The 24,862-nt window shown below is 49.2% G+C and overlaps 1 protein-coding gene across 2 annotated transcripts in view; it reads right to left on the bottom strand.

The window, feature by feature from the left end:
- Positions 1 to 24,862, bottom strand: part of Dock5 (dedicator of cytokinesis 5) — a 145,213-nt gene that overhangs the window by 49,159 nt on the left and 71,192 nt on the right. For both annotated transcript variants that reach the window (XM_070016684.1, XM_070016685.1), the window contains exons 8-23: positions 24,553 to 24,710; positions 23,756 to 23,837; positions 21,680 to 21,809; positions 19,498 to 19,570; positions 16,770 to 16,912; positions 13,317 to 13,442; positions 11,848 to 11,972; positions 10,761 to 10,859; positions 9,140 to 9,212; positions 8,686 to 8,789; positions 7,608 to 7,767; positions 6,551 to 6,648; positions 5,993 to 6,082; positions 5,468 to 5,568; positions 2,506 to 2,640; positions 1 to 56 (exon numbers count right to left, since the gene is read on the bottom strand). The exon at positions 1 to 56 is cut by the window's left edge and continues 56 nt beyond it. In XM_070016684.1, coding sequence (XP_069872785.1) covers positions 1 to 56; positions 2,506 to 2,640; positions 5,468 to 5,568; positions 5,993 to 6,082; positions 6,551 to 6,648; positions 7,608 to 7,767; positions 8,686 to 8,789; positions 9,140 to 9,212; positions 10,761 to 10,859; positions 11,848 to 11,972; positions 13,317 to 13,442; positions 16,770 to 16,912; positions 19,498 to 19,570; positions 21,680 to 21,809; positions 23,756 to 23,837; positions 24,553 to 24,710 — 1,753 coding nt within the window. The remainder of the gene's footprint in view (positions 57 to 2,505; positions 2,641 to 5,467; positions 5,569 to 5,992; positions 6,083 to 6,550; positions 6,649 to 7,607; positions 7,768 to 8,685; positions 8,790 to 9,139; positions 9,213 to 10,760; positions 10,860 to 11,847; positions 11,973 to 13,316; positions 13,443 to 16,769; positions 16,913 to 19,497; positions 19,571 to 21,679; positions 21,810 to 23,755; positions 23,838 to 24,552; positions 24,711 to 24,862) is intronic.

Genomic DNA, 24,862 nt, shown 5'->3' with positions numbered 1-24,862 from the left:
ATAACTGGCGGATTGAGTCATTAAACTCATCTCCATCTTCGCTCTGGCCATAGAATCTTAACAGGAAAGGGAAAAAATGAGAATGAAAAAAAGTTGGGTTGTCCAACTTTCAAGGAAATTTTAAAATAAGATTTGCAGTCTCAGCTGGGCTCTGGTGGCTCACGCCTGTAATCCTAGCTACTCTGGGATCTGAGGATCGCGGTTCAAAGACAGCGTGGGCAGGAGAGACCATGAGACTCCTCTCTCCAATAAACCACCAGAAAACCGGACGTGGCGCTGTAGCACAAATGGTAGAGCGCTCGCCTTGAGCTGAAGAGCTGAGGGACAGTGCCCAGGCCCAGAGTTCAAGCCCCACGACCAACAACAACAAAAAAATTTGCAGTCTCAAAAAAATGCCAGAGCTGGGTTCTGGTGGCTCACACTACTCAGGAAGCTGAGATCTAAAGATTGTAGTTAGAAGTCAGCCCAGGCGGGGAAGTCCATGAGATTCTTTTGTTGTTGTCGGCCATGGGGCTTGAACTCAGGGCCTGGGTGCTGTCCCTGTGCTCTTTTGCTCAAGGTGAGCACTCTACCACTTGAGCCACAGCACCACTTCCAATATCTGGTGTTTAACTGGAGATAAGAGTCTGGTGGACTTTCCTGTCCAGGCTAGCTTTGAACTGCAATCCTCAGATCTCAGCCTCCTGAGTAGCTAGGATTACAGGTGTGAGCCACTAGTTCTTATCTCCAAGTAACTACTCAGGAAAAGCCACAAGTGGAGCTGTGGCTCTAGGGGGTTTCCTCCATGACCCCCTCCTTCCTCCTTCTCCCTCTCCCTCCCTCCTTCCCTTCCTTTTTCCCTTCCTCTGGCATCTGACACAATCCTTTCTGTCTTACTTCAATTCCCCTCCCCCTCTTTCCTTTTGTGTCATTTCTGGAGCTTGGACTCAGGACCTGGGCACTGTCCCTCAGCTTTTGTGCTCAAGGTGAGTGCTCTACCACTGAAGCCCCAGTGCCATTCCTGCTTTTTTGGTGGTTAATTGGAGATAAGAGTTTCATGGCTTTCCTGCCTGGCTGGCCTTGAACTACAATCCTCAGATCACAGCCTCCTCTCAGCTAGGGGCTTGGGTCACAAGAGTTAAGGTTCAGACCGTGTGTTGAGAAACTCCTCAGACTGAAACCAGTGGGCTGTCCTCTATCTGCCACACATGTCAGAACGCTGATGGCTTGGTGCTGCCACGCACCTGCTCTGATCACAGTGCTCTAGCGGCTTCTCAGAGCTGCCAATGCCTCAGAAATCAGCTCTTTCTCCAACGTACAACTCAAGAGGCCTTCCCCCAACTGCGCAGAAGCACACCACACAAGTCCCGAACGGTACCACACATGCTTAGTGGCCACTGCCAAGTACCCAGTGTAGACAGGAAACCCGTGTAACACACCCACACACGCGAGCATGCGAATGTGTTTATATTTAAGTTTATCTCTGCACACCTGTGACATAGTCGCAGCCAAAAATCCAGTGCCCTAGAAATGTGTAAAATCACCTTCGGGCTACTGTATGTTACATAAAAAACAATAATCGTGTTTTCAGACTTGGGGGCTATCCCCAAGATACCTCATGATGTACTCATGCAAATATTCCAAATTAAAAAAAAACTATCCTGAGACCTAAGCGGCTGCTGCGGGTCCCACGCCCCGTGGACATAGACAGTCAGCTTGCACATTATGTGGGCCCAACTCGGGGGGCGGGAACGCCAAGTGGAAATCACGGTCCACGGTAACTGGGTGACAGGCAATTCCCAACTCACCCGCTTGGCACAACTAGAAGAGAACTTTATTTGCAGGTCAGTCCCCAAAGTCTCTCAGAATCAACGAATCTCAAAACAGGAAATTCACAGGGCTTTGCGGCTCAGCGCTGGGCGTCTGCGTTTTAATCACTAGCTAAAGCTCTTTAGCAGCACTCCCGCCCCAAGCCTGAGGGCTACTGTGGCCCTTCGCTTTCTGTCACTGGCCATAAAGCCGACGGCACGTGTGTCCGAGGCCCGGCTCCCAGGGCGACCTGCTCTGTGCGCCCGAGCCGCAGCTCTGTGTCTCATACCTGAACCACCACGCCGGCGGGCAGGCCCTGGCTTTCGCTCTGTCCCCCATAATCCACTTTCCACAGGGGAGATGGAATGATTTCAAGGTGATGCCGTGGATTGCTTCATTCATTGAAGTCCCCTCCATGTCATCTACCTCCCTTGGGCCACAGGAAGCTCTCTCCCTGGAGCTGTCACCCTACCTGAAGCCCCCTGCAAGTGCTACATGCCATCCCTGCACCTCTCAGCCTTGCTATGAAGATGGCATCAGGATTCTGCTGATAGGAAAGGCCTCTCCCCCCTCCACCCCAAACTGCTTCCAGACCTCCTTTAACACTTTCACAGTCCACTTTGCGCACTGACGCTCCAGACCCCGCAGGTTCAGGATGGAGGGCTCATAGTTGGCCACAAGCCTGACAGATAAGGGAAATGTCGACAAACCGCTCACCTCAGGTAGAGCACGCGGGACTGGATGATGAACCTGAACAAGTACTTCAAGGCTTTCAGAGCCGCAAAGAGCAAGTCTGTCTTGCTGGAGTCATCTGCGTTCGCCACGTAGAAGTTCAGGACCTTGGAGAGTTTTCTTCAGAGGGGAAGAAAGGAAAGCGAAGTCACGGAGAGAAGGGGGCTCTGAGGCCAGGGGTAGGAGGTGGCATGGTGAGATGAAGAGCCATAACTCTCCTGAGAACATGCCAGAACAAACTCACTCTTTGCTGTTCTAAATGGCTTCTCTGCAGTCTAGGTTTGGAACATCCCTTCCCCCTTCTGTTTAGAAAGACTGGATTAAATACTAGGGTTAAAGGGATCTAAATCGGAAGCATTAAAGAAATTTAATTAGAAGGATCTTTTCTCTTTTCTTTCTTTCTTTTTTGGTTTATGGAGTACCCAGGAATTGAACCCAGGCCCTCATGCCCGCTAGGCAAGCATTCTATCACCCAGCCACATTCCCAGCCCCATTAGGATGTTTTCATCGCTGGCAACTTCAGATGTTCATTGAAGGATGGATGATTGTTGGCTGAGGAAATATTAGGAAAGCTAACTCCTTCCATGTGTCCAGATCTAAGTCTTCAGGATCTGAAATCATAGTGCCAGAGAGAAACTTCCCTGAGCGTGGGAAGGACTCTCATTCTGATTCTACAACCTTCTCAACAGACAAAAGTCTTCTGGGATTTTAGATTTTGCTTTTCATGTCTTCCCAAAGTCTTTGGATTACAGATGGTCTTGATCTTGTATTCATGGTGTGTATGTGTGTGTGTATGTGTGCGTGCTGGTATTGAAGCTTGAACTCAGAATTTCACACTTCTCTTTTTTTTGGGGGGTATGGTTTTTTTTTTTTTTTTTACAACATCTCCTCTATTTGATTGATTGATTGATTATCAGGGTGATGTACAGAGGGGTTACAGTTACATAAGTAAGGTAATAAGTACACTTTCTTAAGATTTGTTGCTCAAGGCTGGTGCTTTGCCAGTTGAGCCACATCTCCCCTTCTGATATTTTGCTGATTTGAGATAACAGTCTCTAGGATTTGTCTGCCTAATCTGGCTTTGAACTGCGATGCTGAGATCTTAGCTTCTAGGATTATAGGGTTTTGATCTTGTGCTACCAAAGAGTAGTTTTGAGGGCACTGATATTTCAAGCTTTTCCTTTAAGAATCTCTGAGCTTTTCTGAGATGAGCACAAAACCCAGAGGACACAGGTTTGCTCTATCAAGCACTGTCAATGTGCTCCGCAAGTGACTGTCGATCTCGCATGGCGACAGGTGCCTGGCAGCGAGTGCCGAACACACATGTGGACCCAGAGTTCCCCAGAGTTCTGATCTTGAGCTCTGTGTCCTGGGACATGCTGCCTTGTCCGTGTGTTTCTCCATGCTCTTTTTTTCCTTTGCCTTTGAAAATTCACTTAGGAGTTGGGTGTAGTAGTACACACCTATAATATCAGCACTTGGGAGACAAAGGACTGACAGCCTCAGTTTACCTTGAAGGTCTCATTTGGCTCAATCCACAGCAGCAAGATTTCTCACTGCAGCGGCCACTCATGTGGAAAGAGAGGGAGCTGGGTGGAAATAATCCTGTCGCTGGTGTATGTGCTGCCTTCCAGTATAACATAACCAGCGGCTAGCTTGCGACTGTGTTACAGGACACCTCCCTTATGTAACCAGGTGTCGGCACCTCTGTGCTTGTTTAGTTCAGAAAAGAACACCAGGGCGGGGCACTGGCAGCTCATGCCTGTAATCCTAGCTTCAGAAAGCGGAGATCTGAGATTGGAAGCCAGCCAGGCAGGAAATTCCATGAGATTCTTATCTCCAATGAGTGATCAAAAAGCCAGAAATGGAGCTGCGGCTCAAGTGGTAGAGCGTTAGCCTTGAACATAAAAAACTCAGAGCAGTGCCCAGGCTCTGTCAAGCCCTAGGACTGGGGGAATAAAAAGAAAAAAGGGAAACCCCAGCAGGGACCCGTGGTCTGATCTGCCTAAGAGTTGGCAGCCATGGACACGATCTGGCATACGTCATTGTCCAAAAGGGAGTTTACGCGTGCCAGCGACACTTAGCACAGGACTGCAGGTGAATAGTAGGAGGTGACAGGCCGCGTTCTACACTAGAGAGAGCTGAGTGCCCTGGGAAGGAGCTCGGAGTGGACATGGGGCCCTAGAGGCCTGCTATGTGCCAGAGTAGGAGGTTTGCCTTGTCAGGCCAAGGAGCGATCAGCAACACGAGGCTCTGCGGCGCAGGCCGAGGCCAACAGCTGCCCTTCTGGCCCGGCTTCGTTCCGAGGCTGCCCTTCTGGCCCGGCTCCATTCATCGTTCAATCCCGACAGCCAGGTTCATTGTTTAATCTCGCTGACATCCAGATTCTGAGTTCAGCCTCGATTCTATTCCTAAATAACTTCAATTTTTTTACTACATGTTCTGGATTATTTTTTTAAGTGTCTATATGGACAACTGGTGGCTCAGCTTGCAATCCAGCAAGCTGCGGTCTAAAGTTCTTGGCTCAAAACCAGCCCCAGGCAGACAAATCAGAGAGGCTCTTTATCTCTAAGTAACCAGCCTAAAAAAGCTGGAAGTGGAAATGTGGCTCAAAGGGTGCAGCACCGGCCTTGAGCAGAAAAAAACGAAGCGAGAGTGTTAGGCCCAGACCTCACGCTCCAAAACTGGTACAAAAATAAATAATAAATAAATAGAAGTAAAATAAAATATAGCCATGTCCAGAAGGAAGGATTGGAAGGTGACCTCTTTCCCAGGAGGAGAATACACAGATGACTCCTTCTTTCCACCTGAACGCTGACAACCAAGTTCCACTCACAGGCACATTTACCCAACTCTTCTCGTTTCTCCAACACCCAGCCCCTGGAACAACAACCCACCAACCTACCAGCCTGCCACCGCGCTGGTCAGTCCCCTGTGCTATACTCACACGTATGCCAAGGTGGCACTGAAGTGCTTGTAAATGTAGGTTTCGAGGACAGGATTAAAATGCTGGAACTTGATGTCTCCAATCAGTGAAATAATAAACACCTGCGGGGGGGGGGAGGGGCGGGGGGGAAATCAACAGATGCAGGCCACAGCGCCAGGCATGCTGTCAACCAGCAGGACTCCTTCTAGTTCTTGAACAATTCTGAATCACAGCTACACTGAAGTCACGTCATCAGGTTGAAATTTATTTCACACTAACGATGAGACCATTATGTGTGAGGTTCGTGACTGATGGCCAGGAATGATGGATACAGGCCAACACCCCTGACTGCAGGGAGCTGGCAGTCCCAAAGCAGGGTATTCAGTAAGCAGATGACAAAAGCCAGGGCAGAGAACAGCACAGGGAGGGTGGGACTCAGACAGGTTTTCTGAGGGCTGATCCCAGTAAGTTCTCACCGCCGACACAGTGTGGAACTTCCCACGACATTTTACTCCCGAGTGTGAGCGTGAAAGCTGAACCACTTACCAGTGCGTCAAACACAAGGGAGTCGTACGTTTCGTTGTCCGACATTTCCATCATGATGTTAAAAAGTGCATCCAGCGTATCTTGCAAGAACTGAAGGCGAGAAAACCAGAGAGGTTTACTTCAATGAGTCCATTTGGCTCACATGAAATCGCATTTGCTTGTGTGGTAGAAATTCAGGAACAATGATATTCCAGAAGAATAGGGTTTAAAATGCCATTTTCTTGCAAATGAGCTGTGCAGATAAGAAGTCTTCTAGTTACCATGACTGGCTGAAAATGTTAACCGAAGGTTACATTTCACTGGGTGCTAGAGGCTCACGCCTGTAATCCCAGCTAAGATCTGAGGATCTTGGTATAAAGCCAGCCCAGGCAGGAAATCTGTGAGATTCTTATCTTCAATTAACCAGAAAAGGCCAGAAGTGGAGCTTTGGCTCGTGTGGTAGACTGCCAGCCTTGAGTAGAAGCAGCTAAGGGACAGCATCCCAGCTCTGAGTTCAGTTCTAGTGCTGGCACATGCGCACACACACAGAAGTAGATCTAGCTACGAAGATTCACATACCTTAACAATCTCCCCTCCATCCACCTCCATGAGCTTCTTGAGGTTGTGCTCGATGTTCTGGGCATTGGAACGCCAATTTAACAGGCCTAACAGGTCAACTGCGGGAGCAGACACAAAGCACATGCATGAATGACAGAGCTACAGAATTCTCCAGAAAAGGCAACTGTGCATCCTACCAGCAAATTCAAGGGTTACTTCATATTTCAATTTGCAGTCTCTCATCTAAGAAAATACCTTGTGATCTCTTTCATTCTTCAAGAAGAAAAAAAGTTAATTACTAACGTATAGCGAACATCAAGCAACATCTGGCTGGCAGTCACATTTCTTAAGCAAGGGCATGAGAGTCACAAAAAAATGTACCAGTTACCTGACTTATCTAACTGTAAACCCCCTGTACATCACCTTTATAAGTACCATAAGAAATTTTTTAAAATAAGTAAACTTCAGAAACACTTTCTAGATAACCTTCCTGCCTTCAATTTCCTGTCTTGCTTATTGTCTTCCTTACCATGATCTACATCTGGGTGGATTGGAAGGAAAAGAGCAATTTATATATAGGCATTCATTTGCTTCAGATTCATGACCACTGCTGGGCACTGGTGGCTCACATCTGTAATCCTAGCTACTCAGAAAGCTAGGATTACAGCTACTCAGAGATATCAGGATTGAGGTTCAAAGCTAGCCCAGGAAGGAAAGTCCATGAGACTCTTACCTCCATTAACCAGCAAAAAGCCAGAAGTGGAGGTGTGGCTCAAGTGGTAGAGCACCAGACTTGAGTAAAAAAAAATCTAAGGGACAGTCCCTGGGTCCTGAGTTCAAGCAGCCATCCTGGCACACACATACCCCCAAAAGAAGTACTGAAATTCTTTTTACTGTTTTAATGATGAGTGATTTGGGCAGCACTGCCTGGAAGATTACAGGAAGGGCCGAGGGCAGAATTGAAGGACCTGGCATCCTGCCCAGGAACCACGTGGTCCAGGCCAGTGAGTGTGACCAGGCAACCTGGAAGAGCCAGTGGTCAGCTCACGTGTCCAGGTCAGCCCTGCTCCCCGCCTACCGTTCTGGGTAAGCTTTGTGGAGCAGATGAGTGTGGCGATCTGGAAGCTGTCCTTCGTGCTGTCCTTGCTGGACGCCTGCAGTTCCTTTTCTTCCATCTCCGCCTTGGTCCCAGGCAGTGTCAGATAGAATTTGGCATCGTCCATTTTCTTGTTGTCACCCTGAAAGGAAAGCACATTAGGCATGGCAGAGGATGGGTGGCCTGTGTCACACGCCACACATAAAACACGCCTGTCTACACGGGCATGCAAGGCCCACAGGAAACACGTGACTTCATCAGGTCTCAAGCCTCCAATTCCCACACTGTCAGCGCCTGCCACAGAGCTTCCGCACGCAGAGATCATTTCCACACAGGATTAACAAAAGGAATAAGTTGAGATCTGAGGATCTTGGTTCAAAGCCAGCCTGGACAGGAAAGTCCATGAGACTCGTATCTCCAATGAACCACCAAAAAAAAGCCAGAAGTAGAACGCTGGCTCAAGGAGGAGAGTGCCAGTCTTGAGCAAAACAAGCTCAGGGACTGTGCCTAGGACCTTGAGTTCAAACCCCAGGGTCAGAAGAAAAAAACAAAGAAAGAAAAACAAAAAAGAATATCCAAATCACAGCCAGAGGTAAAACAATAGATGACGGAATAAGGTTGGATTTCATTTTTTAAAAACTCTTTGTGCCAGCAGAGTTACAAGCACGTGGGGCTCAGCTGCCAGGGAAGGAAGCAAGGCCCCGAACGCACAGAGAGAGCATCTGGATCATGGTGATGGGAAGTGCAATCCTACCACACCCACCAGGCTCCAACCAGGCCCAGCTGGGCACCGCTGTGTCCTGCAGCAGAGGGAGAGGAGGCCACCGCCCCTGCCACCCAGGGCCACCGCACACCCTCCGCACCAGGCCCCAGCGCTCTCTTGGCAGTCCTGGAATCTGAACTCAGGGCCTTTTGCCAGCTAGGCGGGCGCTCTACCGCGACGCCATTCCTTCAGCACTGGGGTTTCTAGAGTTTTATGGGGCAAACCCGTCTGGATTTCCAGCTGTCCACCTAAACCTGACGGCTGGGAGGGGAGGGCGTCTCATTCCGTCATCTTTACCCTGTACACCACCAGGTCGTGCCTCCCGTCCTGCACGGTGGTGCCGTCCGGGTTCATCAGCTTCACGAAGGACACCCCGAAAGCTCGCTCTGACTTATCTCTGGCTGAAAAGACAGAAACACACGTGTGGGCAGTGTGGAAGGCCAGCACACCAGGGCGGAGCCGGGGGCAGGGGCTAGTGAATTTCCCTGTGCTCTGATAGGCAGCCACAGTCACAAGCCCCCACATGGAGACGGCCCGCTTCCCGGGGCAGGAGCCTTTCCCTCCATTCCCTGTCTCAGGTCCCCAGGGCCGCCGAGACTTTCCTGCCTAGAGGGTTACCACATGGGAGAAACTCTATTTCGAAGTCTGAAATCACTTTTCAAGTGTCTCTTTCTCCGGATCCACAAAGCGTGCGAGGCAAAGGTATCTTCCTTTGTTTTTTTTCTTGGCAATCTGTCACACTGATACTCACACTCCTGCGATGATCTGTGTCGGAAGGTAAACCGGATGTGGCAGCGGGTGACATCGTCGATGGGGATGTACACCTGTGCGGAAGGAGGGCACCAGCACGCTACAGACACAGCGCCTCACTCATCCTAAGAGATTCAGGCTCACTCTGGTAGTTTTGCACAGGTACTGGGGCCTGAACTCAGGGTCTCTTGCTCTTGCTTGACTTTTTTTTTTTTTAAAGCTCAAGGCTGCTACTCTACCATTAGAGCCATAGCTCTGACTTCTGGCTTTTTGCTGGTTCATTGGAGCTAAGATTCTCCTGCATTTGACTGCCTAGGCTGGCTTCAAACTGCAATCCTCAGGTCTCAGCCTCCTGAGTAGATAGGATTACAGGCGTGAGCCACCAGTACCAGGCTAGGCTCAGTTTTAATGAGTTTATTTTTATTTGACCTCTAATAACTGCATGTATGTATAGGGTACAGTATGATGTTTGATTCATATATATTATGCCAATCATATTAGAGAAATCGGCAAACATATAATTTTGAACTTTTATCCATATTGTGAGTGTGTGTGTGTGTGTGTGTGTGCGCGCGCGCGCATGTGCACACAAGTGTGCATGCAGGTCCAGGGTTTGAACTCAGGGCCTCATGTTTTTCTTCTACTTCCCCCTCAGGGTTGGAGTTCTACAACTTGAACCATACCTCGATTTCCTTATCCTCCCCTTTTTTTTTGGTTGGTCATGGGGTTTGAACTCTGGGTCTGGGCGCTGTCCCTCAGCTCTTCAGTTCAAGGCTAGCGCTCTACCATTTAAGCTACAGCATCACTTCCAGTTTTTTTCTGCTTATGTGGTGCTGAGGAATCGAACCCAGAGCCTCGTGCATTTAAGGCAAGCACTCTACCACTGAGCCACCTTCCCAGCCCTCATCCTGTCTTTTTAAATCCAAGTCCCTTGCTTGCAGCTACTCTGAGATGGATGATGCGAATGAGGGTCAACGTGAGCATCTGCTCGGGGCCTGGTTTCCTCTAGGGTGAGCCTTGCTTTCAGCTTTCATTAATAGATACAGGATCTCTGGGGAAGATGTGATTGCAGGGTTTTAGTTTCTGACTTTTCTCTGGAAAGCTCCAGTGCCTGGGACAGCCAGTGTCCATGCAGCCTGGGGCTGGGGGGACTGGGGCTCAAGCTCTGAGCTAGCAGGCTCTCTAACATCTTGGGGGGAAGCTGGGGAGTCCCGGCCCCCTACTTGACAAGAGGGCATCCCAGCACATGCTTGTGTGCCCCCGGGGCCTCTGTGGGCGGCAGAGGACACCCCTGACGGAAGGGCCAAGAAGTAAAACACGTCACAGACAGCTGAGCATTTCTGGTTGATGGTAGACCAGTTTGACACCGGTGGTGTCACTGCATGCTTCTCTATTTAGATCTGGAGACTTTAATGAATGAGAATGTGGGCTCAAAGAGTAGAGTTCACTGGAGATAAACCCCTATCACCTAGAACCATCCATTCATCTCTCCTGATCTACCACAGGGCCGCTTATCTGCAGTTTCTGGCTAGGGAGAGAATGACAGCGAGAGGAAGGAAGGAGACAGGAGAACGATAAGGAGAGGGGAAGGAGGGAGACTCAGCCAGTTCTCCAGTTCTCACCTTGACTGTCTCGTACCAGCAGGGCTGCTTGACCTGGTAGTACACAACCGACTTGTACTCCGAGATGCCCTCGTACCCCGCGCCCGGGAAGATCGCTTTCTTTGGAATGAAAGAAACAAGGGGGAGAGGATATATGTGACTGTCTAAAGAAGTGAGAGCATACGTACGCCACACACACGGCCCCCTGTGTACCCCGCACGCACCCCGCTTCAGTCACCTTAGGATATGCCTTACTCTGACCTCTGTGCCCTCACTAAGTTTGGGGCGTGAGGAACTGAATTTTTACCACTCGAACCACACCCCCCAGCCTTTTTTCGCTTTCATTCTTCTTCACGCTTTACCCCACACGCCTAGACCACAATCCTCCTCTTTATGCTGCCCACAGTAGCTGGGATGACAGGCATGCACCACACCGCACCCAGTTTCAGTGGTTGAGATACTTCTTCTTTTTCTTCTTTGTTGGAACTGTTTGGTTTCAAAACCTAGTAGCTATTACAGGCTCAGGCCTGGAGTCCCAGCTCTGCCCTTCCCTTTTACGTTTCCAAACACCATCTGAAGTTTCCTCTGGCCAGTGGTCTTTGGTCTCTCTTCCCTCTTCTTTCTTTCTACCGTCTCTCAGGGAGCAGCGGCCGGTGACCGGGCATCCAGGCCTCACACCTGATGTCCCGCTATGTGAGAATACCAAGTCCGCCTCACGTCTACGCCCCGCTCAGCCTCCGGGTTCATCACACCGGGACTTCGTGGGCCACCTCCAGGCTACTGAACAAAGCTAACATACAACCTGCCCTGGGCAGCCCTCTGATGCCCAATATTCTCAGGCTTCTTAGCCAACTGTCTGAATATCTGTTTCCTCCTGGGGCCCTGGGGGAAGGCTAGCATGTGGTTCTTGGTGGGTGACCAGGCTGTCCACAGCCTCTCCTCCTTCATGACAGAACCAAGGCTTCCTTCTCTAGCAGCCAGACTTCAAGACACTCTGGACACTTGGGAGAAGGCCGAGCCTCTCTGCAGTGGAGAACATGCTCAGCCAGCTCCGCCTCCCCCCCCCAACAACAATGGTGGGGCGATGGGCTTCCGGGGACCCACATACCTCCAGGAGGTTGCCCTCCTCGTCAAACACAGACATGGTCACCTCCACATTTTTGGGCGTCTTCTTCTTCCCTTTGTCGAATTCCCCATGGATCAGAGTGATATAAATATCGTTCCGGACATCTCCTGCCACGGGAGGACAGAGCTGTGAGCAGGGCTGACACACGGCGCCACGTGTCAGGATGTCAGAGGTGGAAGAAGACGGTCCATCAGCCACAGCTTGTGTCCCTGCTCCTCCTGGGGTCACAGCCACCATGAGGGGACGGCCGTGGGAAGTGTCACTCTTCCCAACAGCATTCCACTTCTTTGTCCAACAATAAGCATGTGTGTTACAGCGTGTAAAGCCAAGCCGTTTTTCATTATTAATGGAGTGTGTGTGTGTGTGTGTGTGTGTGTGTGTGTGTGTGTGTGTGTGTGTGTAGGAGACAGTGTGACTAAGTCCTCATGGTAAGAGGAGTCTGGTGTGAAATGAGGCTTTAGAGACAAAAGGCCCACAGGTCACATAAGAATCTGAGTCTTTCCAGAAGAGGATCTTAGAGGAGGAACAGGCAGGTGCAAGGCCTCTGATCACATAAAATAATATTTATCAGAATGAGCTGCAGGAAATGAAAACCAGAGGTATTTTCTTTGTCGCTGTTTTTGTTTTCTTTTCTTTTTGTCTTGTTTGTTCACTCATTTGTCTTTGGGAGGGAAAGGGGGGGCACAGAAATGGAGGGACAAAGGGTGAACAAATGCAGTAGTGGCCCTCACTGGACAGAACTATACAATTTATGGGTAGGGGAGGGAGGGAAAAACTGAGGGATCACGAGGGGAGGGGTGACATTGTCCAAGAAGAAATATATTCTTTATCTGCCATATGTCACTGTAATCCCTCTACGTATCACCCTTATAAGAACAATAAAAACAATTTAAAAAAAGAGTGTCTTTATCTGGAATGTAAACGAAGTCAGGTTTTCAACCGGGAGGAGTGGAGGGAAGCAGGCAGGCTGAGGGCAAAGATCATTCACGTCACAAGATGGAGGGAGTCAGGTACCAAGAGGGAGTGAGTCAGGTGCTGTACAAGGAGGAGGCGGTGAAGTGAGTTCTGGTCATTGCAATCCAGGCAGACACAGGGGTGGAGGTAAGAAGCCATCCAAGGTAAAAGCACTTCATTCACAGAGAGGAGCTACAGAGCTGGGACAGCAGGGGGAGAGAAGGCAGCAGAACACAAAGCAAACCAGCCAGTCTCCCAGGCCGGAACACCACGCGTTCACAGCCACGTGACCCAGCCCGGCAGGGTTTGTACATCAGGGAACAGGACGTAGAGCTAGAAATGGCGAGTGACAGTGAAAAGCATTTTCTTGGCCTGGCCACGGGGCAGGTTGCTGGGGCCTTTGTCTGCCGTTGGCAGTGAGGGAGCTGCCTGGGGGTGGGGGTGGGGGGCGGGGGACCCTTCTTGCACAGAAAGTGCGAGTGGAGCAAGCCGTTTACCTGGCAGTATGATTTCTGGAAAGCCCATCTTCCGGGCTATGGCTGTCGATCTATCCACCAAGTGAGAAAAGTTCTTCTGCACTTGAGCGAGGTCACCAGGCAGCAACTTCAAGGACACCCAAAGTCCTTAAAAAAAGAAAATGTTCAGTTCCCCGTGTGATCCAGACAGACACCGTGTAAGCATCACCTCGTCATAAAGGATCCGAAATTCCCCCAGTTACACTGATATTGCTCTATCAATCACAACAGGGCTTTCTTTCAGGAATTTGACAGACAGGTGACAGATCCTTAAATTTAAGGGAGACACAGATCAGAGTGAGCCCTCACAGATACCAAACTATTGCAAAGTTACAATTTTGTGCAAAAGCCATAGCATTTAATCTCATTGGAATAACCGAGACAAAACGTGATCATCTATGACAATGTTAACATGGGACAAAAGAAATGTCAACAAAGCACACTGAAAAGACACCATCATTTCATAAGGAGGCTGAGATGCTTTTTTTGGTATTTAAAACAGAATCATTTTTATTTCTCAGGTCCTATTGTCATTCAAATAGATTCCTATATAATAAGAGAAGTAAACAGGAAAAACTGTGAAGGAAGTAGAGGAAGAATAATGTATAGATACTAAAATTCTGAAAAGGAACCATCTTTTAAATGAGCGAAAAAGAAATCTTGAAAGCAAAACCATGAGTGAGGCTTCAGTCTTGATATACATAAAGATGCAAAAAGCCTCCTTAGTGGTAGTGAGATACCTGTCAGAAATGAAGAACTTACAGCCGTTATAAGAAAATTAAAATCATGACAAATAAGTGGGACAGGAATATACAATTCACAGGGACAGGTAATATAGTTTAATAAATATTTAGAAAAAACTCGGAGAAAATATGTCCTAAATAAGAACGATTACGTAAAGGGCTCATAACATCTGAGATAGGAAAAGTCAGGGAATCCATGCTTACTGATATGCAGGCTAGATAATTTATTCAATTATCTGCTTATTAAAATCCAAGTGGAGGGCTGGGAAGGTGACTCAGTGGTAGAGCGCTTGCCTTGCATGCATGAGGCCCTGGGTTCGATTCCTCAGCACCACATAAGCAAAAAAGAAAAAAGCTGGAAGTGGTGCTGTGGCTCAAGTGGTAGAGCGCTAGCCTTGAGCTGAAGAGCTGAGGGACAGCGCCCAGGCCCAGAGTTCAGGCCCCATGGCCAGATCCAAAAAACAAACAAACAAACAAATAAAATCCAGGAGTTGCAGATTTTCCTTGTTTTCAGCTCTCCTGGGGTTTGAACTCAGGGCCTCATGCTTATTCGCCGGGCAATCTACCCATTGAGCTACGCCTCCAGCCCTTTGGGCCTTAGTCATTTTTATTTGATAGTCTCACTTTTTTTGCTCAGGCCTTAGACTTTGATCTTCCTTGCTGTGCCTTCCATGGAGCTGGGATTGCAGATGTGCACGGCCATACTGGTTCGGGTGCAGATTGCTAAATACTAGCTGGCAGGTAAGAGGGCAGTGAACCCCCAAAGCGGTAACGGGAACCATGGTGGGTTAAAGCACATCAGAACAACTGGCAACACCGGTGTGTCTGGTTTAAGCTTGTTCTCTTCACTGCACCCCCAAATCCTACGTCAGGGTGTTTTCTGGGAAGGAGTTGCCCAAATGAAACAAGCCTTTGGCATAAGGCTAGTTGTAGTAATGAACAATAATGACAAGACAGAAAAGCCACTTACGAGTTACCTAAGGGATTTAATTTTCTTAAATCTGTTAAGTAAAAATGACACGGGGCCATCTGTTTGGACTACGCTTCCTGTACAATGCCCCCAAGAATCCAGGCTTAAAAATCAAGCTAGAGTCACGGAAGGAAAAAGTTCCACAACACCAAAATGTGTATTTGACTTCTAAGAAATCAGGAGAGAAAGAAAAACGGCAAATTTCCTACACAGGCCAGTTGAATCCATAAGACAATGAAGTTCCCTCTGTGTTAATCCTTACCAAAAAAGTAACCAGAAGTAACCAGATATTAAGGAATTACTTATCTTCTCTTTGTCCTTAAAAGATCCTTCTTTGTTTGATGTGTCTTTTTTTTTTTTTTAGCCTTTTTCTGTCTATAACTACTAAGTTCTCTGCTCTGCCCACCAGAACAATTATTCTATTTAATGGAATAAAGAATTCTCCAGTCCTACCAGAGAAAGTATAGCTAAATAAGACCTTTATACTAAATGCATTTTGATTTTATTTTTCAGATAAGTCTGGGCAATAGAATATTATGCAGTCATAAAAAATATTTGAGCATAAAGACATTTGAAAAGAGTTTGTTTTGTTCAAAAACAAGGAAAGGGGCTGGGAAGGTGGCTCAGTGGTAGAGCGCTTGCCTTGCAAGCCTGAGGCCCTGGGTTCGATTCCTCAGCACCATATAAGCAAGAAGAAAAAAGCCGGGAGTGGCACTGTGGCTCAAGTGGTAGAGCGCCAGCCCTGAGCTGAAGAGCTGAGGGACAGCGCCCAGGCCCAGAGTTCAGGCCCCACAACCGGACCCAAAAAAAAAAAAAAAAAAACAAGGAAAGAAATAACAACTGCTCTCAGTTTTGTGTTTTAAAACAAAACTATAAAACAGCAATCTAGCAAAGGTGTGAACAGCAATCTAGCAAAGGTCTTTTCTACTCTAATTAAAATTGTATTCTTAGGTTAAGAGCTAAAAAAAAAAACCAGAAGAAACAAATAAATTTAGTTCTTTGTCTTCAGGTAATTTATTGCTTATATAACTTTCTTATTGAGAATAACTGTGAACACATGAGAAACTAAATTGCAGAAAATAATGTATTTTCCAATTGTCTCTAATTCCAAAGACAGTCACAGGCCAGGAAAGAAAAAGTGACTCAGTCTTCAAAAAATCTGGTGTTTGAATTCTAAAGTTTCAACTGTTTTCCTCTGCTGTTTGGATTTAACACACATTTCTAGAGCAGATATGCTCTTCGTTGAACTGTCACCACAATATGACAAGGAGACAGAAAAACAAGGAGCAGAGCTTGGTGAGGTGGACCATTGGTTCCTGATCACAAATTCTCCATTTTAGAAAACAGAATGGGTAAATGGATTCCACTGGCAGCACAGGATCACCTCTGAACCTCCTTGCCTTTGTATTTACTGTCAACTCTGGGTGCGTAGAGAAGAAGAAATGACTCGTAACATAAACACTGTGTTCACAGGCCGTCCACCTTGGACTGTGATCTAGAGAGAGGGAGAGAGAGACAGAGAGAGGGACAGAGAGAGGGACAGAGAGAGAGAAAGAGGGGAAAGGGGTGAGGGAGAGAGAGGGAGAGAGAGACAGAGAGAGGGACAGAGAGAAAGAGGGAGAGAGAGAGGGAGAGGGAGGAGAGGCTGTCCCACCCCAGTCCCTCTCAGCTGAGTGGTCACCTCCTTGCTCACCTCCCTGCCCAGCCTGTACCACTCTGTACCTTGTCCCTTATGATTGACCTCCTTGGCCGCTATCACTTTATTCAGGACGGAGGTGAGGGGCTCGTTCTCGCCGATGACGCTGGACGTCATCAGGGGTGACATGATGAGCTGCCTCTGCCGGATGTAGGTTTCCATGGCAATTCTGGGGAAGAGGGAGAGAGGTAAGCGGGAGGTGCACCGGATGGTGTCTGCCGCACAACCCCACAGCCGGTGGCTCTGGAGAGAACCGGGAAGTACAGATTCAGTCTAACCAGAGTGTTTTCTGTATTGTCACAGGCCTCAGGGCACCTGCACTGAGTCCCGGGACCCCACGCTACAAATCAAGATGGAGTCACTCACGCTAAGGTTCCAAGTGGCAAGCTCACCAAGTTCAAACCAAACTGAATATCTGACCCTCCCAGAAATCAGGAGAGAGAAACCCAAATTTTCCAAAGAGGTCAGTTTTGGGTGGCATGATCATGAAGTTTCCTCGGCCTTAACTCTTCCTGAAAAAGAACCTACTGAAGAAACTAGAAATTACCCAGTTACTTTCCAATTGTTCTTTCTGTCCTAGCCTGACAAGGAAAGAAACTTCAGAATGACTAATCTGCTTGTTTACTTCCCTGCTTTCCTCCCTCCCTGTACCAGTGTTCCCCACCCTACCCCACCCCCCAGACACACCATTTTCAGCCTTTTTTATACCAGCCTTTTTTTTGTTTGGCTCATTGGAACACTTATTATTTTATGGAATTTGGTGTTGCCCAATATTAGACTAGAAAATAATGCCAATTAGCATCATTAAAATAAACTGCATGGGGCATGATGGCTCATACCTGTAATCCCAGCTACTAGGGAGGACTGTGTAGGTTAAGATCAGCCCAGCAAATGATGAGCAAGACCTCACAGCAACATATATGCTGGGTGTGGTGGTTCTCTTCCCTACTGTAATCAAGGAGGGAGGCAGAGGTAGGTTAGTGGTTAGCCTCAAGGGGGGGAAGGTGAGATCCTATGTGTAGGGGCTGGAGGCCTGAGGTAGAGAATGTGCCTAGCAAAGGTGACTGATTTTAAATCTTAGTGCCCTGGAGAGAGAGAGAGAGAGAGAGAGAGAGAGAGAGAGAGAGAGAGAGAGAGAGAGAGAGAGAGAGAGAGAGAGAGAGAGAGAGAGAGGGATGGATATAGACAGGTAGAAGTAGAGATATGGATAGGCAGACAGATAGTTCTGATTTTTGTCCTTGATCCCTTTCCTTGATTTTTCTATCATAAACGCTAAATTCACCTGGAAATGAGGCAAAAAAAGAAGGAAAGAAAATTAAAACTCCAAGAAGAAAGAGAACTGATGGGCGTCTGTCTCCTGTTTAACTACAGGCAGAAGCAAGGTTCCAAGTGCCATCCAAGGTGGCCACATGAACTGAAGGGCGTTAGATGGAGTGACCAAGTTCCCAGCTCTACTTCATGGCTTACTCTGCAGGAGTCTGCCTCAGGGCCTCAGTTTCCCCTTAGGTCTTAGACTGGGATCCCATTACTTCTCAGGCCCTCCTCAGACCACCAGTTGACCTGGGAAGATGTCCAGATTCCCAGGCCAGGCGCACACCTGGGACCCGAGGGCAGGCACAGGCAAGGGGACTGGAGGCGCTGAACACACCAGGCTGGTGTATGGGGCAAGGGTCAGAGAACCAAGCACAGCCCCGGGCCTGTGGGCACCCTCAGTAATGCATGCCCGCCTAGTACAGGCCATGGACGTGGGCTTCTCTGCCAACCAGGCCAGCTTTCCTGGCATGACCTGACCAGAAGAGATATGCAATAGGGTGCTGGGCCTGAGTCATTTTCCCCAAATGCCACTCCTTAGATGGATGAGAAGGATCTAGAAGGATCCACACCCTCTGAGCAGAAACCACGACAGTGGACTAGGAACATGCATGCTAAAATGCCAGGCTGCATCCAGCAACGTGAGCAGTCACGGGCTGGTTCCTCCCAGACAGGACACACATCTGACAGCACGGTGTGAGCCCCCAAGGATGTACAGCTGGCTATGGGCCAGATATGGGGGGTGGGGAGTGAGGGGGGGAAATCTACCATGAAGGCAAGAACAAATAGGGATGTAAATTTAAACGGCAATTATTAGCCATCAGTGCTGCCCTGTGCAGATACATCTATAATAACAAGTACATATACAAATGACTGACATCAACAAAGATTGTATGTGTGTGTATATATATATATATAGAATGCTTATATGTATAAATATAAAATATACTATATATGCTATATATGTACACATAATAGAGGCAGAATTGATGGCTATGAGTTACATATGTACATACATATAACTGTTGCACGTGTGTGTGTGTGTGTGTGTGTGTGTGTGTGTGTGTGTGTGTGTGTGCGCATGCGCAAGTTCAGAGGCGCCCTCGTCGGGTCCACGCGCATGCGCATGCCGGCACTGGTTCCTGGCGCATGCGCATGCCAGCACTGGTTCCTGGCGCATGCGCATGCCAGCACTGGTTCCTGGCGCATGCGCACGCCGGCCCCGTCCTTCACACCCTTCAGTGAGTCTGGAGAAGCAGAAATCGCGCTAGTTCTCTTCAGCTGGGTCCAGCACCGAGCACTTCGGAGGGAGTCTCCATACAGCTCTTGGCTGACAAGTGTCCAGCCTCCGAGGTGGGAAAGGCCTGCTAGCATCTGGTTCAGCGTTCAACTCCCCCACCACACCCACAGGTAATGAGGCCTCAGTTTCCCCGGGGAACTCACTGCTGGAAGGGGATGAAGTGCTGCTTCTCCTCATCGTCCACCTTCCCGCGCACGATGTCGGTCACGTCCATCACTAGAGGGAGGGGAAGTTCATGAGAGACACCCACTGCTGCACTGCCCACGAGCTAGGTGGCCATGGGGAGGCAGGGCCGCAGCCCTGGGGCCTGCTGCATTCCCCAGCGTGCCCGGCCTGGCCTGCCTCAGACCAACCCTGCCGGCCCACCGGCTCCTTATAGATTCTACAAGAAGCCAGGGGGGGTGGCGCAGGCCTGAAATCCAGCTACTCAGGAGACAAGAGACAAGGATGACCACCTGGTCAGCCCCAGCCGAGCTAATGAGCTCCTCCAGCCTCAGAACAGGAGAGCCCAGCTCAAGCAGCAGATCGGGTCCTGAGCCAGCACAGGGACTGGGGTGCAGCTCCCACGAGATAAATAAATACAAAGTCTGCAAGGCCAAATGTTAAATTCTGGAGAAATAAGAATCCAGCCACAGCTCCCCGTGGGTGTCAGCGTATTTGAGACAGCGTCTCCCTACGCAGGGGGCAGCTGAGCCTGCCATCTCCCTTCCCCAGCTTTGAGTGCCCAGCCCCAGGGGCATCACTGCGCCTACAAGAAGAAATTGCCTTTTAATATGCAAAACCACAGGTAACAATGGGTGGGTTTTTTTTTTTTTTGGCAGGACTGTTGGAAGAATGAAAGACCTGAAGAGGAATTGGGGGTCTGTGATGGTCATCCAGCAACTTCATTTGAGATCTTCTCACCTGGTTTATACACAGACCTGCCCAGGAATATCACGAAACCCATCCAGTGATTCCCCCCACCCCACCCCCAGTGCAGGGATTATCTGTATACTGATACTACTAGTCCTACTTAGAGATGAGGAAGCTAGAGAACTGAAAAGTTAAGTAACTTGTTAAGTTACTTGTTCTGAGTAGTAAGTTTTTTGTTTTTGTTTTGTTTTTTAATGCTTGAACACAACACCTGGGCGCTGCCCCTGAGCTTTTTTGTTCAAGGTTAGTTCTTTACCACTTGAGCCACAGTTCCCCTTTTGGCTTTTTTGGTGGCTAATTGGAGATAAAAGTCTGACAGGCTTTTCTGTCTGGACTGGCTTTGAACTGTGATCCTCATATCTCAGACTCCTGAGTAGTTAGGATTACAGGCGTGAGCCACTGGCACCTGGCCTGTGAGTCATGAGTTTTAAGTGGTAAAGCCAGGGAATGAATCCAATTGTAAGCACAGACCCAAATCTGTCTCTTTCTCATACACACTCACTTACACGTACACATTCACACATACATATTCACACACACACACACAGAGAAACAGAACATCAAAAGCCTCAAACTTAATGCTCTGAATCTCCTTTGCCTGTATTGAATGGTAATGACCTTGAGTGCGTTCCTTTTATAGAATAAAATCAATCTCTTCCCAGAGAATTAGTAAATGGGAGCTACAGGTTAATACATTACAGGCCGGCCATAAAACACACACTAATGACCACTTCCCTCACTTCCTGGCAGCTGGCTCAGAGAGGAGAGGAAAAGAAAGGGATGGAAGAGCACCCCTCCCCGAAGGAATGCAGACAGGCCACAAGGGATGGAGATGAGCCACAGAGGGGCCTGGGGCAGACGGGCAGGGGACAGGCAGGCAGGGGACGGGTGTCACAGCCACGAGGGATCCCTGAGTAAATGACAAAATACTGCGACTATTTTCAGGTGTGAGCCACCGGCAACAGCTCCCTGCCCTCCCCTCTCCCCTCCACTGGAGACTTGAACTCAGGCCCTGGGCACCGTCCCCAAGCTTCTTTTACTCAAGGCTATCCTTGAGCACCACTTTCAGCTTTCTCTGTTTATATGGTACTGAGGAATGGAACCCAAGGCTTCCTGCATGAAGGGGGCTGCATTCCCAGCCCCTCTCTTCTTTTATAAGGCCATATAATACGCAGTTCTCTGGCTGTACCATGGTGTATTTACTCATCTGCTGAGGGACATTTGGGTTGTCTGTGCTTCTTGGCTACTGTGAAGAACGCACACGTGAGCACGAGTCACACCTGCTCCACGTTCTCCTGGCTCTGTGTCCTCATCTGGATTGCTAGAACGCACCATAGTCCCATATGTGAACTTGGCGGGAGTTGCCAGACTATGGGCTGTGCCGGCCCGCACCGGCCCGGGCGGTCCCCGTACCTGCTACTCCGAAAGGCCTCCGCAGGCCGCAGGTGTGCTTCTTGCCCTCCTTCAGCTCCATGCGGCCCACACGGACAATCTGGCACACGAGGCTGATGCGAGGCCGGATGAGGTCCGTGCTGCTGAGGTCCTGGGGTGGAAGAGAGGGAGCCCATGTCACCCTGTCCCCCGTGTCGTTTTCCCTGGCAAAGAATCCTGCTCAGAGCACCCTGTGCCAGCTGCCTTCCCCCCTACACTGCCCTTCCCCAGTCCCCGCCAACGGCCATCGGGGCACATCCAAGAACTCGACTCTGTATTTACAGGAAAGAAGCGCCCTCTTCTTCTTCTTCCCCTGCTCCTACGGCAGGTTTCTGCAAGAATTCAACCTCAAGTGTAGCAGGTTGGGAGGCTAGATTCAGTGGATCACAATTTGAGGCCAGCTGGCTTGCAGAAGTATTCTCAGAACTCACTCTCAATTATCTTAGCTAAAATGGGAAGCCTAAAGGAGCCCCGAAGGTGGGCAGGAAATGAAACTCCTGTTCTCAAAAGCACGCAGCAAAAATGAGGACTGGAGACATGGCTCAGCAGCAGGAGCGCCCATCTAGCAAGTGTCAGGCCCGGAGTTCAAGCTCCAGTACTGCCATCAGTAATAACAAAAACAACAACAAAAGTCAAGCCATTTGTTGTTACTGCCTTGTATCCATCCAGGACACATCTCAGCAGCAAAAGACTTGAAGACTTACTAACACTAAGTTTGGGCATTCACACAAGCCTCCTGGAGGCCAGGGAGGTCCGGGTTGTGGTCATTCATCGCTTTTTCGATCAGGGTCTATGGAGCCTCTCGTGTGTGGATGTGAAGCAGAAAGCTCTGTCTTTTTTGTATTTGTAAAGATGAGTGAGAAAGGCCAGGACGGCTCCCCTCGCTCCTCCACTTAATGTCAGAAGTCATTTAAAGACATCTCACAATCCTCTCATGAAGCGGCAGCCCAGGTCCCCTTTCCCCATCAAACGTCACTTTTCAAATTCGCACGCCTGGTCTATTCTCTGTAATTGAGTCAAGTCACTCAGACAGGAAGAGCAGCCTGTGATAACCGCCACGCAAGGACGAAGGGTGAACAAAGGCAGCCATGGGGCGCACTGGTTACACGTGGAACATGGACTACACAACTTGTGGGGAGGGATGGGAGGGAAACACCGGGAGAGAGCGCGGGAAGGGTGTCACTGTCCAAAAAGAAATGTACCCGTACCAGACTTACATCACTGAACCCCACTGTACATCATGTGTATATCACAATAAAAAAGTTCAAAAAAAAGAAAATGAACTTGTCTTCCCAGGTTAATAATAATTAATAATAATAATAACCACCTCCAGATTGACTTTGTACTCTTATCTGCAGTTTCTGATAATGGAGAAATAAGGGCTCCAGGCAGCTTGGTATATAAACAGTAGTGCACCGTTATTACTAAATAATACGTAGACATTTATAAATGAAACTGTAGTTTTGTTTTTGTTTTTAATGATTGCAGTAGGGTTTGAACTCAGGGCCTTAATGGTTACTAGGTAGGCATGCTACTGCTTGAGCCACATCCCCAGCCTTTCTTGCTTTCATTTTTTTTTTTTTTAGTTGGTTATAAAACTTGAACTCTGGGCCTGGGCGCTATCCCTCAGCTCTTCAGCTCAAGGCAAGTGCTCTACCACTTGAGCCACAGTGCCACTTCTGGTTTTCTGGTGGTTAACTGGAGATAAACAGTCTCACAGACTTTCCTGCCCGGGCTGGCTTTGAACCGTGACCCTCAGATCTCAGCCTCCTGAGTAGCTAGGATGACAGGTGTGAGCCACTGGCACCCAGCGCCTTCCACGGCATAAATCCTCCACTCATCTCCTCACCATTCATGATCTGTCTCCTACCCTGACAGGAGTGACTCTAGAAGGCACATTCGGTTATTTTCCTGATGCGTTCAGGGCTGCCCATTAATTGGTGCCCAGCATCTAACAGGCGCTCTGCAAATACCTGTTGCACAAAATGACCGCCAAGGTGATTCCCACGCCCTTCCCACACTAACAAAACCACCAGAGGGACCGTGAGAGGGACCTACCGTGAACACCGCCTGGAGGTTATTGAGCTTCTCTATCTCTTTGGGCATTCCATTACTGCCCCAGCGAATCAGATAGTTCTCACTGGTGAAGAAAAGAGAACAGTCTTCCATGAGCCACTCTCAGAAAGAAGGGGCAGAGAGAGCCCACAGGCAGGTGTGAGGGGGGCCGGGTGAGGCCCCAGGTCCCAGACACAGAGGCCACCAGTGCAGTGAGTTTCACAAGATTGGACTATCGGCAGTCTTGCCAGCTCATGTGCTCTGCACAGAAGCCTCAGCTCTGCTAAATGGAGAATTTCTAACCGCCATTCAGATCCACGCTGCCCCGCGCACACGTCGCTGGAGGAACACATAACGTATCAGTGACAACTCTGCACGCCTCCTTAGGGCTTTGGGGCATCAGCTCCCAGGACAAACAACCTGCGCTTGTCATCAGTCTAAGGCCACTGGGGACAACTCAGTCTAACTCTGGGGCATGCATCATGGCGCTCACACACCCGTGCAGTGTCACACAAGCTAGAGTCACTGCCCAGCAACTCTGGGTGCCACGTGAGCCACACCCCTAGCCCTTGAGAAGTCTTTATCCTCATCTGCCTGTCACGTGTGTGACCCTCAACTCCCAGGAGGTACACCACCAACGCCGGCTGCTTGGTTTCACTGGTCACAGAAAAAGCCACAGAGCCCAGAGGACGTTCCCTGTGACTGCTCTTCTCCGTCTCCCCCGCTCAGCCTGGCCAGGGCGGAGGCCGAGGCAGGTGGAGGCTGCTGTCATGGCCTTGGGGTGTGGGGGGGCATGCTACCTGATGAAGGTGGACCGGTCTGGGTCGTAGAGGGCCATGAGTAGCTCGGCATCCTCTCCGATGTTGCACACGAAGTTCTTGAAGTTCACATACAGGCCGTAGGTGTGGACCGTGCTGAAGTTGGCCTGGCCCCGCAGGCCCAGGCTCTGCAGGATGGACTGGATGGACAGAAAGAGAAGTCAGATGCTAATGGCTCTTGCCTATAATCCCAGGTACCCTGGACGCTGGGATCTGAGGATAGCAGATTGAAGCCAGTGATGGGAGGGAAGTCCATGAGACTCTCATCTCCAATAAACCACTAGAAAATCAG

This window comes from Dipodomys merriami, unplaced genomic scaffold (genome assembly GCF_024711535.1).
Source record: "Dipodomys merriami isolate MVZ:Mamm:240054 unplaced genomic scaffold, mDipMer1.0.p SCAF_12, whole genome shotgun sequence".
In the NCBI taxonomy this organism is placed as follows: domain Eukaryota; kingdom Metazoa; phylum Chordata; class Mammalia; order Rodentia; family Heteromyidae; genus Dipodomys; species Dipodomys merriami.
The sequence above is the reverse complement of the archived record's forward strand: the minus strand, read 5'-3'. Positions and strand labels throughout refer to the sequence as shown.